This window comes from Camarhynchus parvulus, chromosome 1A (assembly GCF_901933205.1).
Source record: "Camarhynchus parvulus chromosome 1A, STF_HiC, whole genome shotgun sequence".
NCBI lineage: Eukaryota > Metazoa > Chordata > Aves > Passeriformes > Thraupidae > Camarhynchus > Camarhynchus parvulus.
In genome coordinates this window covers 19,616,637-19,632,641 of record NC_044586.1, presented here as the reverse complement: position 1 = coordinate 19,632,641, position 16,005 = coordinate 19,616,637, and the positions used below count along the sequence as shown (strand labels likewise).

General features: G+C 47.0%; 1 protein-coding gene across 2 annotated transcripts in view; it reads right to left on the bottom strand.

The window, feature by feature from the left end:
• Positions 1–15,722, bottom strand: part of BTBD11 (BTB domain containing 11) — a 167,953-nt gene extending 152,231 nt beyond the window's left edge. For both annotated transcript variants that reach the window (XM_030959343.1, XM_030959344.1), the window contains exon 1: positions 14,765–15,722. In XM_030959343.1, the coding sequence (XP_030815203.1) occupies positions 14,765–15,722 (958 nt within the window). The remainder of the gene's footprint in view (positions 1–14,764) is intronic.
• Between the last annotated feature and the right edge of the window lie 283 nt (positions 15,723–16,005).

Here is a 16,005-nt window from a genome sequence, read left to right as displayed (position 1 = left end):
TAAGGAGGGAATACTGTACAAAAGTTCAAATATAAGATGCTTTTCTCCAACAAGCACACTTCAGGAGGAGAAACCGCAGTAAAACACAGTGACTAACACAAGTATGTACATCTAGATCAGCTCTCAATAACTCGAGCAGATACCAGGTCACAGACTCATTTGGTGGATGAGCTCTTTCTTTTCTCTTGTTTTTTTAAACACAGTTATATTGACTTCAATGAATTTTTCCCACTCTTCAACCACTCGATCAGCCTGATGATGTATTTATCTAACTGAAACTGAAGACACTTTCACACTAATGATAAGACTAAGAAAGATCATTGTAGCACACCACCAGATATTAAAAGCAGAAATTTTAGGAAGGTTTACAGTAATACTTGAGGCCATGAAATGAAACTATGCTTTCATTACCAGCTGTGGAGTTTTAGGCTTGGACCTGCTGCTCAAAGTCCACAGAGAGGGTAAGGGAAAAATCAGCCAGTATTTCCATCCTTCTCTGTAATTTGAAACCACTGAGACATATCTCAGGGTATAAATCACACAGCTCTATAAATAAAATAAATTACAATTCTGTACTCTTTGGAAGAAAGCTGACACCCAATTCATGTAGCAAATCCAAGAAGAAATAAGCCTGGCCCATGGCCCAAGCACATAAGAAGCTCCCCCTTGTTCCCAGGGAGGAAGCTTCACCATCACCATTAGTTTGCCATTCCCCAGGGGACTTACAGCTACAGGTAGTCTACAGTACCCTAAATATCTGTCTCTACATAGCACCTCCAGGTAGAGCTAAGTGTTTGTTAACAGAACATGCTACCAGCAAAACTCCTGCAAATCCCTGTGAAAGGCTGAACTCCTCTTTTCAGGTAAATAAATGGGAAGTCTTCCCAGTTAGTGCCAGTGCCAAGCTCACAGCCCACAGATACCTACAACTGTTTCTCTCTGCTACTTGCAGTGCCCCATTTTTTAAACACTCACTGTCACTTGTATGACCCAAAGTATGACCTCTTCCTGGCACAGCCTTTTTAAAGAAAAGCTGCTACATACATATTTAAAAGCAAGTAACCCGCTACCAGAAAAATACTTAGTTTTGTATAAGCCAATTATCCTCTGCGGTAAAAAGATCAGATAAACACAGTTTTGAAAGTGTGTGGTTAGAAAATGATTAAATGTATCATTTTGGCTCTTTTGTAACAAATTAAAAGATGAGACTGACAAATTCTTTCATTTCATATCATTAAATAAATCTTCCAACAGAAAATTGTCACTTAAATTCTCTTCATAAACACCCTATTCAGTTTCAAAGTGGGGAACAAAAGTGCATTATAAAGTACTTTGAGAAATTTATTGCTTCTATTGTCTGTCCCCGCTCCCATCCATACTACATAGCAAAGAAAGTGGGAAAACACCTTGGAATCCACCAATACAAAACCAGCCAAAGCTTTGCCTGCCAAAGATACCAGGATCCTTGGCGGCGCCTATAACCCATCCTGTCAGGAGCCAGAGCTGCAGTTCCTGTAAGCCTCTGTCTTCTGCACATGACACAAGCATGACTCTTCAGGGAGTTTACAAGAAATATGAATGAGCACAAGCAGACCCATTTATCAAAATCCTTGGAAAATGGGAAGTTGCATTTCCTACCTCATTTCTAATAAAATGAGTTTTACGTGGTAGCACATGCCTACCTGTTCCTCCACCATCCCCCAACAACCTTCCAGCTCAGGGGCAGATTTCCACTCCCTCTGGACAACAACTATAGTGCTGTGGATGGCCACTGACAACTCCAAGTGTTAGGGAAACTAGAGATTTAGGAGAGATTACATCATTTTCCCCCATGGAAGGGAAGGCTGGCAGCAAGCTGTACTTTTGTCAGGCATTGGAGAAGCAACACAGGACTGTGTTGAATGACACAAAGATAGAAACAGCATTCATCAACCCAAACGTGTAGCCAATCTCCACCTCTGGGTTTTGGCCACAATTGAATAGAATATGGAGACTACTCACTGTCTGAGCAGCCCACCCTGCCTCACGGCTTGCTCTGCCTTTCCCCAGGGTCTCCTCCCCACACCATGCCTGGATATCACAAAAGGGGCCACCAGCTGCTTTTCTCAGTGAGATCAAACCTTTCCCTGAGGGTACAGCACTCAGCCAAGCAACACCAACCTCTCAGACAAATCCATCAGTGATGTCAGAAAGATGACAGATCTCCACTTAGACTTCACTCCTGTTTTCCACAATCCCATGGGGAAACACACGCAGGCAAAGCCTTGAAGTCCACAGCCCCTTCATGGCACTTTTCCCCCAGGTCAGTCCCCACAGCTGTCACAAAACATGGGTGTAAGAAAGCAGAGCAGCAGCCTCTGGCACACCACTACATGATGAACATGGAAACCCACTCGCACCATGAGACACATATTTTTATTTTTCTGTGGATAATCCCAAAAGAGTAGGGACAAATGCCTTGGACAGAGGAAGTTGAGCTCAAATGCCCTACATCCAATTTTAACAGAAATTGTTTGCAGCACTTAATTGCAAGAAAGCCACAATTAATTGTGCTACAGTATCCGTAAACACACTGGTCACATCATTAGAGCCCATTATTTTTCCCTCCAAGAAATTACATTACTACATTATTGATGCAACAATCCAGTGTAATGAAGTGGTGCTTTGCATCCTTTTTTCTGCTTTACACTAAGTTCACAGAGCTATAGCCCTGATACCAAATTTAGTAAGGGTTGTTTTGGTTGGGTTTTTTTTTTTCCAGTAGGTCAAAAATTCCGGTCAACAACCTAAAAAACAGCTGCAGAAGAAGTTAAAACACCTGTCCCTAATCAACTGCAAAGGCTTGGGTTTCTATTTGATACAACTCAAAATTACAGCTATTTTTCTAAATACTCTGCTTCAACAGCGAATATTTTTACCTCATATTTTTACTTGGACAGACTATTTTCAGAAAGGCATTTGAGAGAGATTATGCCAGAAAGCAGTAAAATAGCAAGCAAGCTGCTTATGTAAATACTGAACTTCTTTGAACTTAAGGGGAAAGAAAAGGAGCAGCATCCAGAAGGTCAGCACTCCTAATGAAGAGAGCACATATGAAATGCAGGGAAGGAAAAGTTGCCCATGCCAAAATGGCAAAAGAAAACCTAGAGAAGTGATCATGAAAGGAGCTCAGAACAGCAGAATACTCAGTTCTGAAGCTCTTACTCATTCACAGGGTTACTGAAAGCAATAAAGGTTATTCCTGTCCTACTGCAGGAAGCAGCCTCAGTTTGCAGCGCCCATCAGCAGAGCACGGCTCTGCAGCACAAAGGGCAGCAACACCCACATCGCACATCTTGTGCAATGCCTACAAAGGCTGCCCAAGCAAAGCTTTGGCTAAAACACAAACCAGTACTTCCTCTGCAATTATTAATATAGGATTAATATAATCTTTAGAAATAGTCTCCATGTGCATAACCCCAGCACGGTGTTTCCCAGCCACTCCTTTGCAATTATACCGTTCCACAAACCCCTGCTATGCTGGGAAAAGGAGAGGTCTCTTTAGAGTAACTTTAAATTTACTCTTTCAGTCCTGCATCTTGGCTCTCCGCAAAAAATTCAGCAGTTGCTCAAGTTCCCACTTTGCCACTCAGTCCCTTGCATGGTGCAATCACAGAATCCCCAGGTGCCTTCTTTCTGGACCAAATAACACCACTGTGGTTGACTATCACTGTACAGAAACAGTCCCCGTGGACTGTCCCCCCCCCAATTTCATTATCTTTTCTGCTGTTTGTTCTGTTCTTTCTCTTTTTGGAAATCAGGCTATGAAACTGAACTAATTACTCCAGGCTCAGAGGATGTTTTATGTGGTGTGCTGATTTGTTTTAATTTTTCCTTTTGCCATGGCCAACATTTGTGTTTAAATATCAACAACTTTTTCTGCATATCAGTGCAATGCCAACAGCACTGCAAACCTCTAAAGGAAGAAGCAACAGAACTCACCCCAATGATGCTTCTCAAGTCACAGTCAAGGGGAGAAGTAAACTAACAAGTCCTCATTTCCTTAATACCTCTTCCCTCTAAGTGATGTCCTTGCCCCAAAGAGGATGTTTCCCAGGGACTCACCCAACTCAGACCTTACCAGACCAGAAAATGTGTAAATCCCAATGCTAAAGACCCCAGTGTCTGCACTCCACCCTCTCACTCCAGACAGGAATGTCTTACCAGCACTGTCAGAAGTATGCAACATGGATTGCACAAGCAGTCAATGCTACAGGTTTAAATCTGCTCAGTAGCCAGTTTTGCAGTTGGGATGTGTCTGCACTGTTTGCATGAGAAGCACCTACTAAGCAGGCAGCAGCAGCCTGGCTCCAGGTAAACTTCCAGGGAGTCTCAAAACATAGCCCTAGGTTGGGCAAATCAGAGCCATCTGATCTCAGGCTGACAAAGGTGGCGGACAGGGTCCCATCCAGAGGAAAAACTTGCCTTGCCTCCTCAGTCAGTGAAAAAAGTCACCTGCAATAGTGGCTGACACCTGAGCATCCAGCCCCAAACCTCAGAAAACACTTTGTGACTCACCAGCTCCTGCCTCACACAGCCTGTAATCAGAACATCACCAGCCCTGATAAAGCAGTGTTCTCCCACCCATCCACAACCTCAAGGTCCATCTCGTGCCTTTCTTTCCCCATGATATCCCTGGTCAGAGGAGGCAGAGGCAGCAGACATCAGCATCCCCATCTGCTCTGGTGGTTTGAGGGCTCTCATCACCACAGGTCTCCTTATAAAACCTGCCAATTATCCCACGCATAGACAGTTTCTGTGCGCTGAAAAGAGGTGACAACCCATATATCCTTCCTGAAGATCATTTAGACTATCTGTACACTTAAGAAGGAATGAGTTTTGGCTAGGGTGTTTTTCTCTTGTATTTAATCTTGCTTTAGAAGCATTCAGCCACCACAGTCTAACCGCTGATGCATGTCAGACAGCGTCACCAACTTACTTATCTTGGCTCCCAGCATTCTGCTGCAAGAACATTGCTGCCTAAGCTCATCCTTTGCATTACACTGCTGTTTATGCCATTCCTACATTTAAACCTGTGGAATATTTTAAACTACTCCTCCTTGTCTTACCCATCCTCTACCAAACATGCTCTTTAAGATGGAAGCAAGGCATTATATGCATTCCCACAGGCAGGTATTTTCCATTAAAAAGACTCTGCACCTTCCTGCTGTCTGTCCCTGCACTCAGCTTGCAAAACTGTTTTCATTCTCCAGAAACAGTTGATGCACTAGGCAATTCTTTTCTGAGCATACTGGTATAATGAAGAACTAGTTAATAGGTAAAGCACAACAGCAAAGCAACAGCAGGTCCTAACTACTGAGGCACAGCTATGCTTGGGGTGAGGGTTTTTTTCCAGGTTAGAAAAATTGCTTATTTTTAAACTCCTCCTCCTTACTGAGAACATGCCAGATAATTAAACTGAACCTCTTATTTTTAAAATCTAATTTACTTTTGAAAACCTACACTGCTGGACTATTTTTAGAATTCTTCTTATATGGGCCAGTGGAAATAGGCTAGAGCCAGGCAGCACAAGGCCTCACAGGCTGTGCAATCTTCAAGCTGAACACCATTAATCAGTGAAACAATGGGAAAAAAAATCCTTTCAAATTAGGAATAACTATCTGCAGTGAGGTACTGATACTCATCTTCAGTTTTGGAAAAGCTTATCTTAAGCAAAACTAAGCCTGGCCTACAGCTTTGACTCCGGAGTTTAATTCTTAATTCTGTAATTTGTTACTAAATGCAAGAGCCGATCTTAGTGTTTGACAGGCTGTCCTTACCACCAAAATCAGTGGGAATGTTGCCCAAACAAGGACTACAGGACTGGGTTTAGCACTACCTTTGGAACAGCCTGACTCACACAGCACCCCACACAAGACATGCACTAGAGAAGTTAAATAACACAAGTAGCACAGGGATACTTTTTCTGAAGTACTGTGTTCTGTGATCCTTAGTTTATAAGCTCCTAGGGAAATAACAGCATCAGAGGTACCTGCATCTAGCCCCTAGCAGCGTCTCTGCTATATGGCAACCCAGAGCAAAATGATAGACCTACTCAGATTTACAGTGAATGATTTAGTGAAACCAATTTCTGTGATATGCTGGCATGCAAAGACATGCTCATGTAGTACACCAAAAGCGAAAAAAAAATCTTAGTATTCTCCACAAAAAAAGCATCTCAGTGGGTAGCCAAAATGACTATGACCTCTGAAATCTCTCTTATTTCTGCTGGCAGCACTTCCCACCGAAGGTCTGGGAGTCCAGCATCCATCCCCAGGCATCTGGCCCACCTCCCCAGTGGCAGATTGCCTTACTGCTAGCCACATTCACTTCTTAGAGGTGACAGAGAACTCAAGATGCTTCACCTGGGGTAAAGAACCTGCAGTCTTGGGAGTACATATGGCCCACAGCATCACAACCTCTGTTTTTCCAAATCCCTGCTGGGTAACATCCCAGAGAGAGGCCTGCAAGACTTGCTTAGCTCTTTGCAAGAAAAAGCCAACCTTCCCTGACTAGCAACTTAATCACGGCCAAACACAACACATAAGAGAAGGCACTACAGCCCAACAGTGTTTATCCAAAACTACCATAGGGCCAGAGAAACTGCAAAACACTGCAGGATGCAAAGTTTCCTTCAATTATTTAATTGCCTCAAAAATGCAAATACATTCAACATACCTCTGCTGCAACCCCAGCCCCGCTCACTTCCCCCACCTGGGAGCAATATTTCATAGCAGTGCAATTTAAAAACAGGGTGGTTTTATGAATTTTAAAGCCTCAGACTCTTGCAGGTCCAGGTGCTACTCCACAGCACTTGAAGACAGAAATCTGGTCCCTGAAGAGGCCTCTTCTCTAATCTTTTCAGGGGTTCCTGTTCTCCTGCTCACTCACCAGCCCGTCCCAAGACGTTTACGGCTGTGTGAAGTCCATGTGCTGTTCACATGAGCAAGGTCTATGCACATAAGAGCTCTGGAAAAGCCACGTAAGGCTGTGAATTTGCTGACCCAGAAGTATTACCAGTCCCTCGCGGCTCAGCTCTAACGCCTTCGTGTGCTCCTATCTCCTGGCGAGCATCCCCCCGCCTCCCACACATCCTGCAGCACTGATCCCTCCCTGCACTTTCGCTTTCAGCTGCCTTAAACCCCCACAGAATGAGCTTTACCTGTCTCCTGTGCTTCCATGTATTGTTCAGAAGATCCCAGTACCAATATCTGAAGCATCATGGCAGGAAGAGCGCAGTCCCCAAGGGTCACACCAGCCACGTTCCCACCAAGCATCAACATCAGGCAGCCACACAGGGATTTACACTGCCCACAGGGATCTACACCAGGTCTAACACCATGCTTTTAAGTGGCCTGGAACCAACTGGGGTGAACAAGTCCTTCTTCCCTTATCCACCTCTGTCAGCTTAATTCATCAGGCACACAATCACCTCTCCTGAGGTCTCTTGGTACAGGGTGTCTAATTTTTGTCCTGTTCCTTATTAATCCAGTATTGTTTAAACCAAATCAAAGACAATTTCTTTTCCGTATCAGTGATGAGCCAAGAGAATCCCTGTGGGAAACTTTGAGTCTCTTGAGCACCTTTTCAGCCTCCAAGCTGGCCCACATATTTACCACTGGATACCCTCTCACCATACTATAAAATCTCTTGGGCTGTTTTTAGGGGCAATTACACCAAAAAAGGGTACTGTGCTTCCTATGAACTCAGCCTAGGAATCAAGGAAGAGGATGAAATACCATCAAGATGACAGGGACCTCTTCAGTGGAGCCCAAGAAAATGGTCATGTCCCATAAGCCATGCTGTAAAACTTTCTCTTTACCCACAAACTGCCAGAGTAAGGAAGTGTGATGATGCAAGATCATCAGCACATCAGGTTAAATTTAAGTAAATGAGACAAGCCTCAGCAAGGTGTCAGCGTGCCTGTGCCCCATCCATGCTGCTGAACTGATCCACACCAACAGTGGCTCCTTCTTCAGCTGCTCCCAGTAACATGCCCCTCACTCCTGCTGTCAGAACAAGGCAAGAGCTGCCTCCCCAGCGATTCATTTCACCTGATCAGTGTCCTCCTCTCTTCTGTTTTTACAAGACAGAAATGCAGCCCTATGGAAAGCAAAAGGAGTGACTTGACATCAGATTTTATCTCCTCACATCCTTAGGATAACTATGTTACCTTCTGGGAAAATGGGAAGCCTATGCGTTGCCAGACAAATGTGGCCACTGATTGAAACTCTTTGGTTGTAGGAAACCCCTGAAAGCAAGGGCAGACCAAGAACCAGCCACATGTGACCATTTAGCTATCACAGTCCTTCACAATGCCTGTGTTTTTTTCAGGCTGCCTAACTGAACACTTCTGGCAAAGTAACCAGAGGGTATTAAGCTGGCCATGCAAGTTCTGGGGTAATTTTCACTTAATGTCTTTTGAAATCTTTAAAATACTTATCAGGTACATAACAATTGTAATTACAGATTTCTACAGAGATGGTACAGTAGGTTGCTTTTGGTCAGCAAGTAAACAAGGACAAGAGCAAAGAAAGAAAATAGTCCCTACTTAATTTTTATGCCTTGCTAAAGCCTCCTATATGCTGGGCAAAGGAACACAGCCTGCAGACAGAGCCATGGGCAGGAGTGCTGGCACAAAGGGACTGGCAGGAAGGCATCGCTGTCAGAGCTGGACATGATGACCCAGCCTGGGAAACTGAGGCAGCAGGAATCTTGAAAGTGGGAGGAGACAGGGAAAGTGAAGAGGCACTGATGTGATTTACCATCCACCAAGCATCCACTTCAGCCCCCACGAGTACACAGAATGCCACCCTGCTCAGGGACATGAACGGTGGCAGTGCTGCTGCTCATCACACTCACTGCAAGAAAACACAGCCTGGTGATGAACTCCCTCATCCATCCCCTCCTTGCTTTTCCTGTACATCCTTTGCTGGGCCAGCAACAGAAGTATTTTGCATGAAAGCTGCTAATTTCAGCAAACCACTTGAAAGGAGCCCCTCCCCCCTCTTTCTGCACTACACATTGGCCATAAGAAGTTATTCCCAGCAGAGGACTTCATTCCCAACACCCATGTGCTACAGCAAACAGCTCTCTCCACCTCTGGTGTCATCTCATAGAGCAGGGCTTTCTTCTTTCACATCTGCATTAGAGGAAAGGTGAGGAAAAGACCATAAAGCTTTTTGCCTAACTTCTGAGATAGGAGAAATCAACCCCTAACGAGGCAGGGGAGAAAGGGTTCAGGCTGTAGATGTTCCCAGCTGCTGCACTACCACGTGTTTACTCTGGACAATGTGGAAGGTTTGTGACAGACAACCAACTGCTTGGTATGACACACACTGCAGAAACACCAACACACTAAGAGTGGTGTCTTTTTCATTTTTATTAACTTTAAGTAGTGGAAGGGAGAGCATTTGCAGGAGCACTAGGAAAAGGCATAAAGTTGTCCCTAATGTTCACCTGCACCTTATGTCATCAGCTCACAGGATGGCTGAAAAACTCCATGAAGCATGTCAGCACTCAGCAAAAAAGCCAGGAACCCAATATACTGCTAAAACTATACTGTTACTCCCCTAACATGCTCCTTTGTATACACAATCACAGTTCCAATCATCATTCCAAAGCCTCGTTTACATCAGAAACTAAGTAATGTAGATGCAGCCTGAAAACTCCCTAGCGTGGCCAAGGCTATAAATGCTATTAAGGTACTTTCCAACATGACAAAAACAATAATCATATTGGCAAACATAAGCTTTATGATTATCCTGGGTGCCTCCAGTATAACCAATTCTGGTATTTTTTTAATTTTTTTTTAATGTTAGACTCATAACTGAAACAAATTACATGAATCAAAACATCCAGAGGGGAAATAAACCTTTATTATCCAGTGAGTCAAACCCTCACCTCCCAATGGGTCTCTATTTCCCAGTCCTACCGTTGCTTGCTTTTCAAGGTGTTCTCTTAAGGCAACAGAGGTTTTCAAGAAGCACACACACACACTGATGATCCTTCTGTTCCACTCCTGCTAACACCAAGGGTCAAAGCAACCCACCCTTCACAACAGAGAAGGAGCATGGTTTCTGCACTGCCATCCCAGTTCCCACCAGCATCACTGGCCACAAACCACAAACAGGCAAAACCTTCTGCCCTTTGGGGATTTGTCCCCCTCTCCCCCTCCCACCATGCTTGGAATGGAGAGGAGACAAACTCATAACTTGTTCAAAGATGGTGTGGAAGTTTGCTTGGGAGACTGTCAGGTAAGAGAATGAAGCAAAACTACACATCATTTGTTGCACCACCACTCATGCCAACCTCAAGTGCCCTGGAATAGATGGTAAAAACAAAACAGCAAAAACCTCTAAGTATAATATACTGGCACATATAAGAAACTTCAACTATATTACTTTTTTTTAAGCAGCAAAAAAATACAACGGAAACATAATGGGGGTGGAGGGGGAAGGATATTCTTGGAATTAGAGTTTAAAATAAGGCCAAAAAATAGCATAAAATTCCATTTTGTGTCCAAATATTCCCTATCATCTTAGCCGAAACAAGTTTTAGATTGATTTTTGCACTGCCCCTCAGGCCATAATGGCATCCTGAATGGCATCCTGAATGGTTCAATTACAGCAAAAAGCAGAGAAGTAACAGATAACAGTATGCTTGCCAGTAAAAGGAGGGTATGGTCTCTGCGTGCACACATGTATGTATACATATGAATCAAAATTGAAAAGAATTTATTGATTTGGTTAAGCTGTGCCTATATATTGGTACTGCTCATTTGCTCAGAGTCCCCCTAGTTCGCCTGAATTAGGAGAAGAGGCTGAGGTTACCCTGAGGTTAGCTGACACGTGTCAGCCAAGCCTGACCTAATCCTGGGTTTCTAACTAGTTTGATCTTCTTCTCTAAATAATATTAACAAGACGAAGGAACCACAGGGATGTAGCTGGGTTCCAAATGACTATTTTTAGAAGCTGTACACAAACAGACAAGGCAGAGTTGCACATGCTGACTCCTCCACAGAAAACTCCACCCTGTGATCCCCCAGCTCCCCAGCTGTGTACCTCCCACCAAAAGTTCTGTCACAAAGACACGGAGATCCCCAAAGACTGAAACAGGAAAAGCCAATTTTCTTAACTATGTATTAATTCAAGTGTTTTCTAATACCATCCTTCCTCCCAGTGAAAGAGGACCTCCATAATACCAAGCAGGTGACTTTGAGCTACTTGGACCTGCCATCCAAGCTCCCCCATTAAAACAACATATATGGATTTACTCCAATGATTTGCACTGGATCCAAGACCTGGGGAAACTTCCCATTCATCTCAAAGCATTTCTCAGATCTGGCATAAAAGTAAGGGTTTGATAAGCAATAAAGAAACTACAGTAATATGGCTTAAACCACAGAGGTGCCAGCTCTTACTGCCTTTCATTGAGCACACAGTATTTTTCTCCCCCTGTTCCAAGGGAAATAACACTCCGTGCAACTGTTATAGGATGTAAAACGTGCACTGTGCTGTTGAGATGGAGCTCATAATTGAAACATTTAAGCGTCAATGAAATCCCAAATGTAAAGTTTTTCATTTTCATTCAGCCATGGAGTTAAAATTCTGGGGGGAGGAATGGAAACTACTATCTCAGAGTGCTTTTAAGGTCTATTTTTTCTGATATAGTAGTCAGAAAGATAAGCTCAGTCAATATGCCAGCATTGCTGCCATACTCCAGTAGCTCGCTGCCGACAGCATCACCTGCTTTGCCTTTGCTATTCCCACCCTGTCCCACACATGAAGTTATCAAGGGGCTTATCAAGGACACATGGCCTGCTGCCTGCAACACATGAAGGAGTGCCACTACCTTCATCCACAGGCTTTTGAGCCTGCAAGAGCAATGAGCAGGCTCCTGTTGGAGAGTGGGGCTCCAGCTGAGGCAGCTGTGCAAGCTCAGGCAAACACTCCCAACAGGAGCCCAGCAGGCTCAAGGGCCCATACAAAGAACCGGCTCAAACATCTTTGTCTGAAGGCACATGACCATCATTTATAGGAAGGAGAAGGTTATCTTGCAATACTGCTCTTATTCAGCAGCTTCCAAGATGACCAAGTATGACATCAGGCTATAAAACCTCAGCTGAAACCACTAAACACTCCGTACAACTTATAGGGAAGCCCTGAAAGGCTGGTTTGTGTCTTGCAGATCCTCAGACCATCTTCCCCAACACTTGTGTTCACAAACACTGTCAGAGCCATCTTGGACTGCATCACACACAAACTCATGTTCTTTACATACTTGCATCCCATGCTCTTCAGGGGTTGCCTGTTTCACAGTCCGGATGAACTTAAGGGTGTTGAATTTCACCTGGAAGTTTTTCAAGGGTTTGACATTTGCCTCCCAGACAGAGGCACCTCTCCCCACAAAAACTCGCCTGCAGATAAGGAACTGCTACAGAGTCTGCTTCTGCACTGCTTTCCATCCCCAGCCTTCACTCAAATCACACTGGCCATGGTACGTCCAGAAGGGACCCCACCACTACTTCTTATCCACACCTGCTGGACCAAATTCACTGATTCCAGTGCTTGTGTGGTCATGTGCAACCCAGCTGGGAAATGACACTCCAACTTATAGAACCTCAAGAGTACAAGACATGTCTCTTCTCCTGGAGAGGTGCAAAGAGATGTGAGAAGTCTGCTACCTGTTCAGTTGTGCTATCATGGTGTTTCAAGTACTGAGGATGGAGGAAGGATGAACTTGTGGTTAGGCAACTAAACAGAGATGCAGCTTCCAGCAAGCCAAGCCTTCTGCTACAGACGGCCCCAACAGTTTCAAGCCGGTCAAATAATCTCTCACACCAGATTTCCCCACCTGTTTTAAGTGCCTGAAAAGGAAACATTTGCAACCAAACATGGAGCACTCAAGACATCAAAATGGTGAGGACTATATAAACAGATACATACCTCACTGGTGAAGAAACAGACTGTGTTTAATGGTTTATAATGCCTGGTTAGTTACCTTGAAAGTACTTAAGAGCAGGCAACACACCCTTGGATTAAAACTAAATAAACATTTACAGCAGTAAAAAATGGCTTTTACTGTAGGGAGGCCTGGCTCTTGCTCTTGTAATTCTAAATATATTTAACAGGATGCCAAACTATGTATTAGAAGAGGCTAAAAAGCAAAACAACATTATAGATATCTGCATAGAAAGCAGGTAGGCATAGGGAGAGAGGCAAAACAAAATGGATAACTTGCTAGGGTCTGATTCAAACATCTTAGAAAAATGCTATTTTCTCAACTAAGGACTGAGCTACCAAGGAGATTTGTGGCAGCTAAAAAAAAAAAAAAAAAAAGGAGATGAAAAACTCTGTTTTGTGTCCCTAGAAGGGAGATAAATGAGGGTCAGAATGAAGTTCATTTAAATCCACTGAGCTGATACAGAGGGAGTTAGAGAGAGCCGCAAAACAAAATGAAAGGCTCAGTAGGAGCCTGCACAGCCAGTGCTGCAATGTCAGAAACACAACACAGGGCCATCTGAAACCTACAGGCACCGTAGCAGGACTCAAGGAAAAAAACAACGGTGGCACTCCTGGGGAAGCCATGCCTGCCTGCACCAGCACTGGAATAACACACCGGGGTCCTGCAACACAAGCTCCCGAGGTCAGATGCATTTTGAGGGGTGGTTCAGCAAAGCCTCTGGGGAGGACATCCACTGCTGGAGTAAAACCACCAGAGGAACAGAACTAAGCAACATCTATTTACAGCAGAGAGGAATATCTGCTCCTTTCTTTCGCTCCCACTCAGCGTTCTCCTTTGGGTCTCTTATGGGATAGAAGGTGCCTTAAGACAATAGATAATTAGCTGTAATGCATCCTCTGTGGCTTTAACAACTTAACAAGGCTTATCTGGAGAGTGATCTAGGCTTCCAGTTACCCTCGTTCTCCCAGTTCCCTTCCTCTTCCACACCCCCCTCCCCAAATATTTGCATCTCAGCGTGACAGGTATTTTGACTTTAAGCTTAATAAAAGTGTTTGCATGTGTCTGTGCACGCTTAGGAGAAGCTGTGAAAAAAACCACCCTATTTTAACTCTGCCTCCCTGAAACACGTCTCGTTCCATTTTCACTTCCCTGACAAACAGAGGGAGCTGAAATAAGGAACATGAGCTTTGGAATGCCACTCTACCGAAGGACAACTTATTAAAAACATTAGATTCATCGTTTAAAAAACGAAGGGAAAAAATGCCCAGGAAGTTGATGCATCACGGTATTGCATTTGTGTCAAGCTCTGAGTAAACATGCAGCAACATGAATGAAATCTGTCCAGAAAGACTGCATTTCAGCGCCAACCACGCAATCGCTGGCCAAACCACTGCATATGTAACAAAAGTTTGATCTCGCCTGCAAGCGCTCAGCTGCGCTTCTGCCATTTCCTGTGGAAAACTGAAGCTCTGAACCACTGTCTCTCAGCCAGCCCTCGCAGACACCCAGCCAGCTGCCCCTGAATTCACGCCCATCACGCCGCGGCAGAGCCGTGCGGGGGATGCTCGGCAGCTCCCCTCCAGCCCTCCCCAGGCCGGGCACCGCCGCGCAGGGGCAGCCGCGCCGCTGCTCCCTCCCCAGCCCCCCGGCCCCGGCGGCAGGTGCGGCGGCGGCGCGCCCAGCGCCGGGGGGCGGACGGGGCCCGCCCGCCGCAACAGGTGGTCGGTGGCGCCCGGTCCCGCCCGGCGGCCGCACTTACCGCTGGCGTTCTTTCCGCAGATGAGGTGCTGGTAGGGCTGCAGCAAGCCCCAGAGCTCGGGGTCGTTGTTGACCGTCTGCTCCAGCGCCTCCAGGGTGAAACGGGGCGCCTCGGCGCCCTCCTTCTCCTTCTCGGCCGGGGCGGCGGCGGCGGCCGGGGGGCGGCCGGGCGGCGGGAGCGGGGCGGCGGGACCGGCCAGCACCCGCGCGTGGATGTCGCGGAAGAGGCTCTCGGTGCCGGCGGTGAGGTAGATGGCGGCGTGCTCATGGATGCGCAGGGCCACGCGGCTGTCCACCATCCAGCGGTAGAACTTGCCCACGGAGAAGGCCAGTCCGCACCGGGCCGACTTGCCGCGGCTGAAGCGGTCGCCGCCGCTGCTGCTCATGTTGTAGAGGGAGAGGGCGCCGAGGGCAGCTGCCGTACAGCGGGCCGCCAGCGTCCAGCCCAGGACGATCTCCATGGCGCTCCGCACCTCGTGCTTGGTGCACTTGGCGAAGCGGAGGCTCAGTCGCTGTGCCTCCCGAGCGATGCGCACCAGCGCCCGGCTCACCAGCGTCGAGAGCCGCGCCGCCGCATCCCGGCTCCCGGGGCTGGCGGCGCCCGGCGCCCGCGGCTCCCGGCGCGGCGGCGGCGGCAGCAGCAGTGCCTCCACCTCCTCCAGGCTCCAGGGGACCTCCTCAAGGTCGGGCAGGAGCCGGGAGCACTGCTGCCCCGCGCAGTCCAGCACCTCGGAGTCTTCCGCTAGGACGGTGTTGACGGTGTCGAAGCTGTTGTGCCGACTGTGCATGGAGTCAGTTAGGTGCGGCCAGCAGCTTCCTCCATAGGGGTACGCGGGGTGCGAATCCGAGCAGCACAGCGACAAGTTGGAGGAGCGCACAGAGTCCGCCGCACCACCATACCCGGAGTCCAGCGTCAGGTCTTCCAGCGTCCTCACCGCCGTCTTACCTCTCCGGGCCATCGCCGCACTTCATGCTGCACCCGACGGACCCGGGCGGGGAGCGGCTCACGGGAACGCGGGGGGAGAGAGCAGCGAGCGGGCACGGCGCGACCCGCCGGCCGATTCGCTTCGCCCCGCTCCGCCAGACGGCAGCGAAGCGGCGGTGCTGCCTGCGCCCTGCTCCTCCTGCTGCCGCTGGCCGAGCCCCGCTGCCGGCCCGGCTCCGGCTCCGGCTCCTGCACTGCGCCGCGCCGCCGGCCCGACACCGCACCGCAGCGCAGCACCGGCCAGCGGGCGCGGGGGG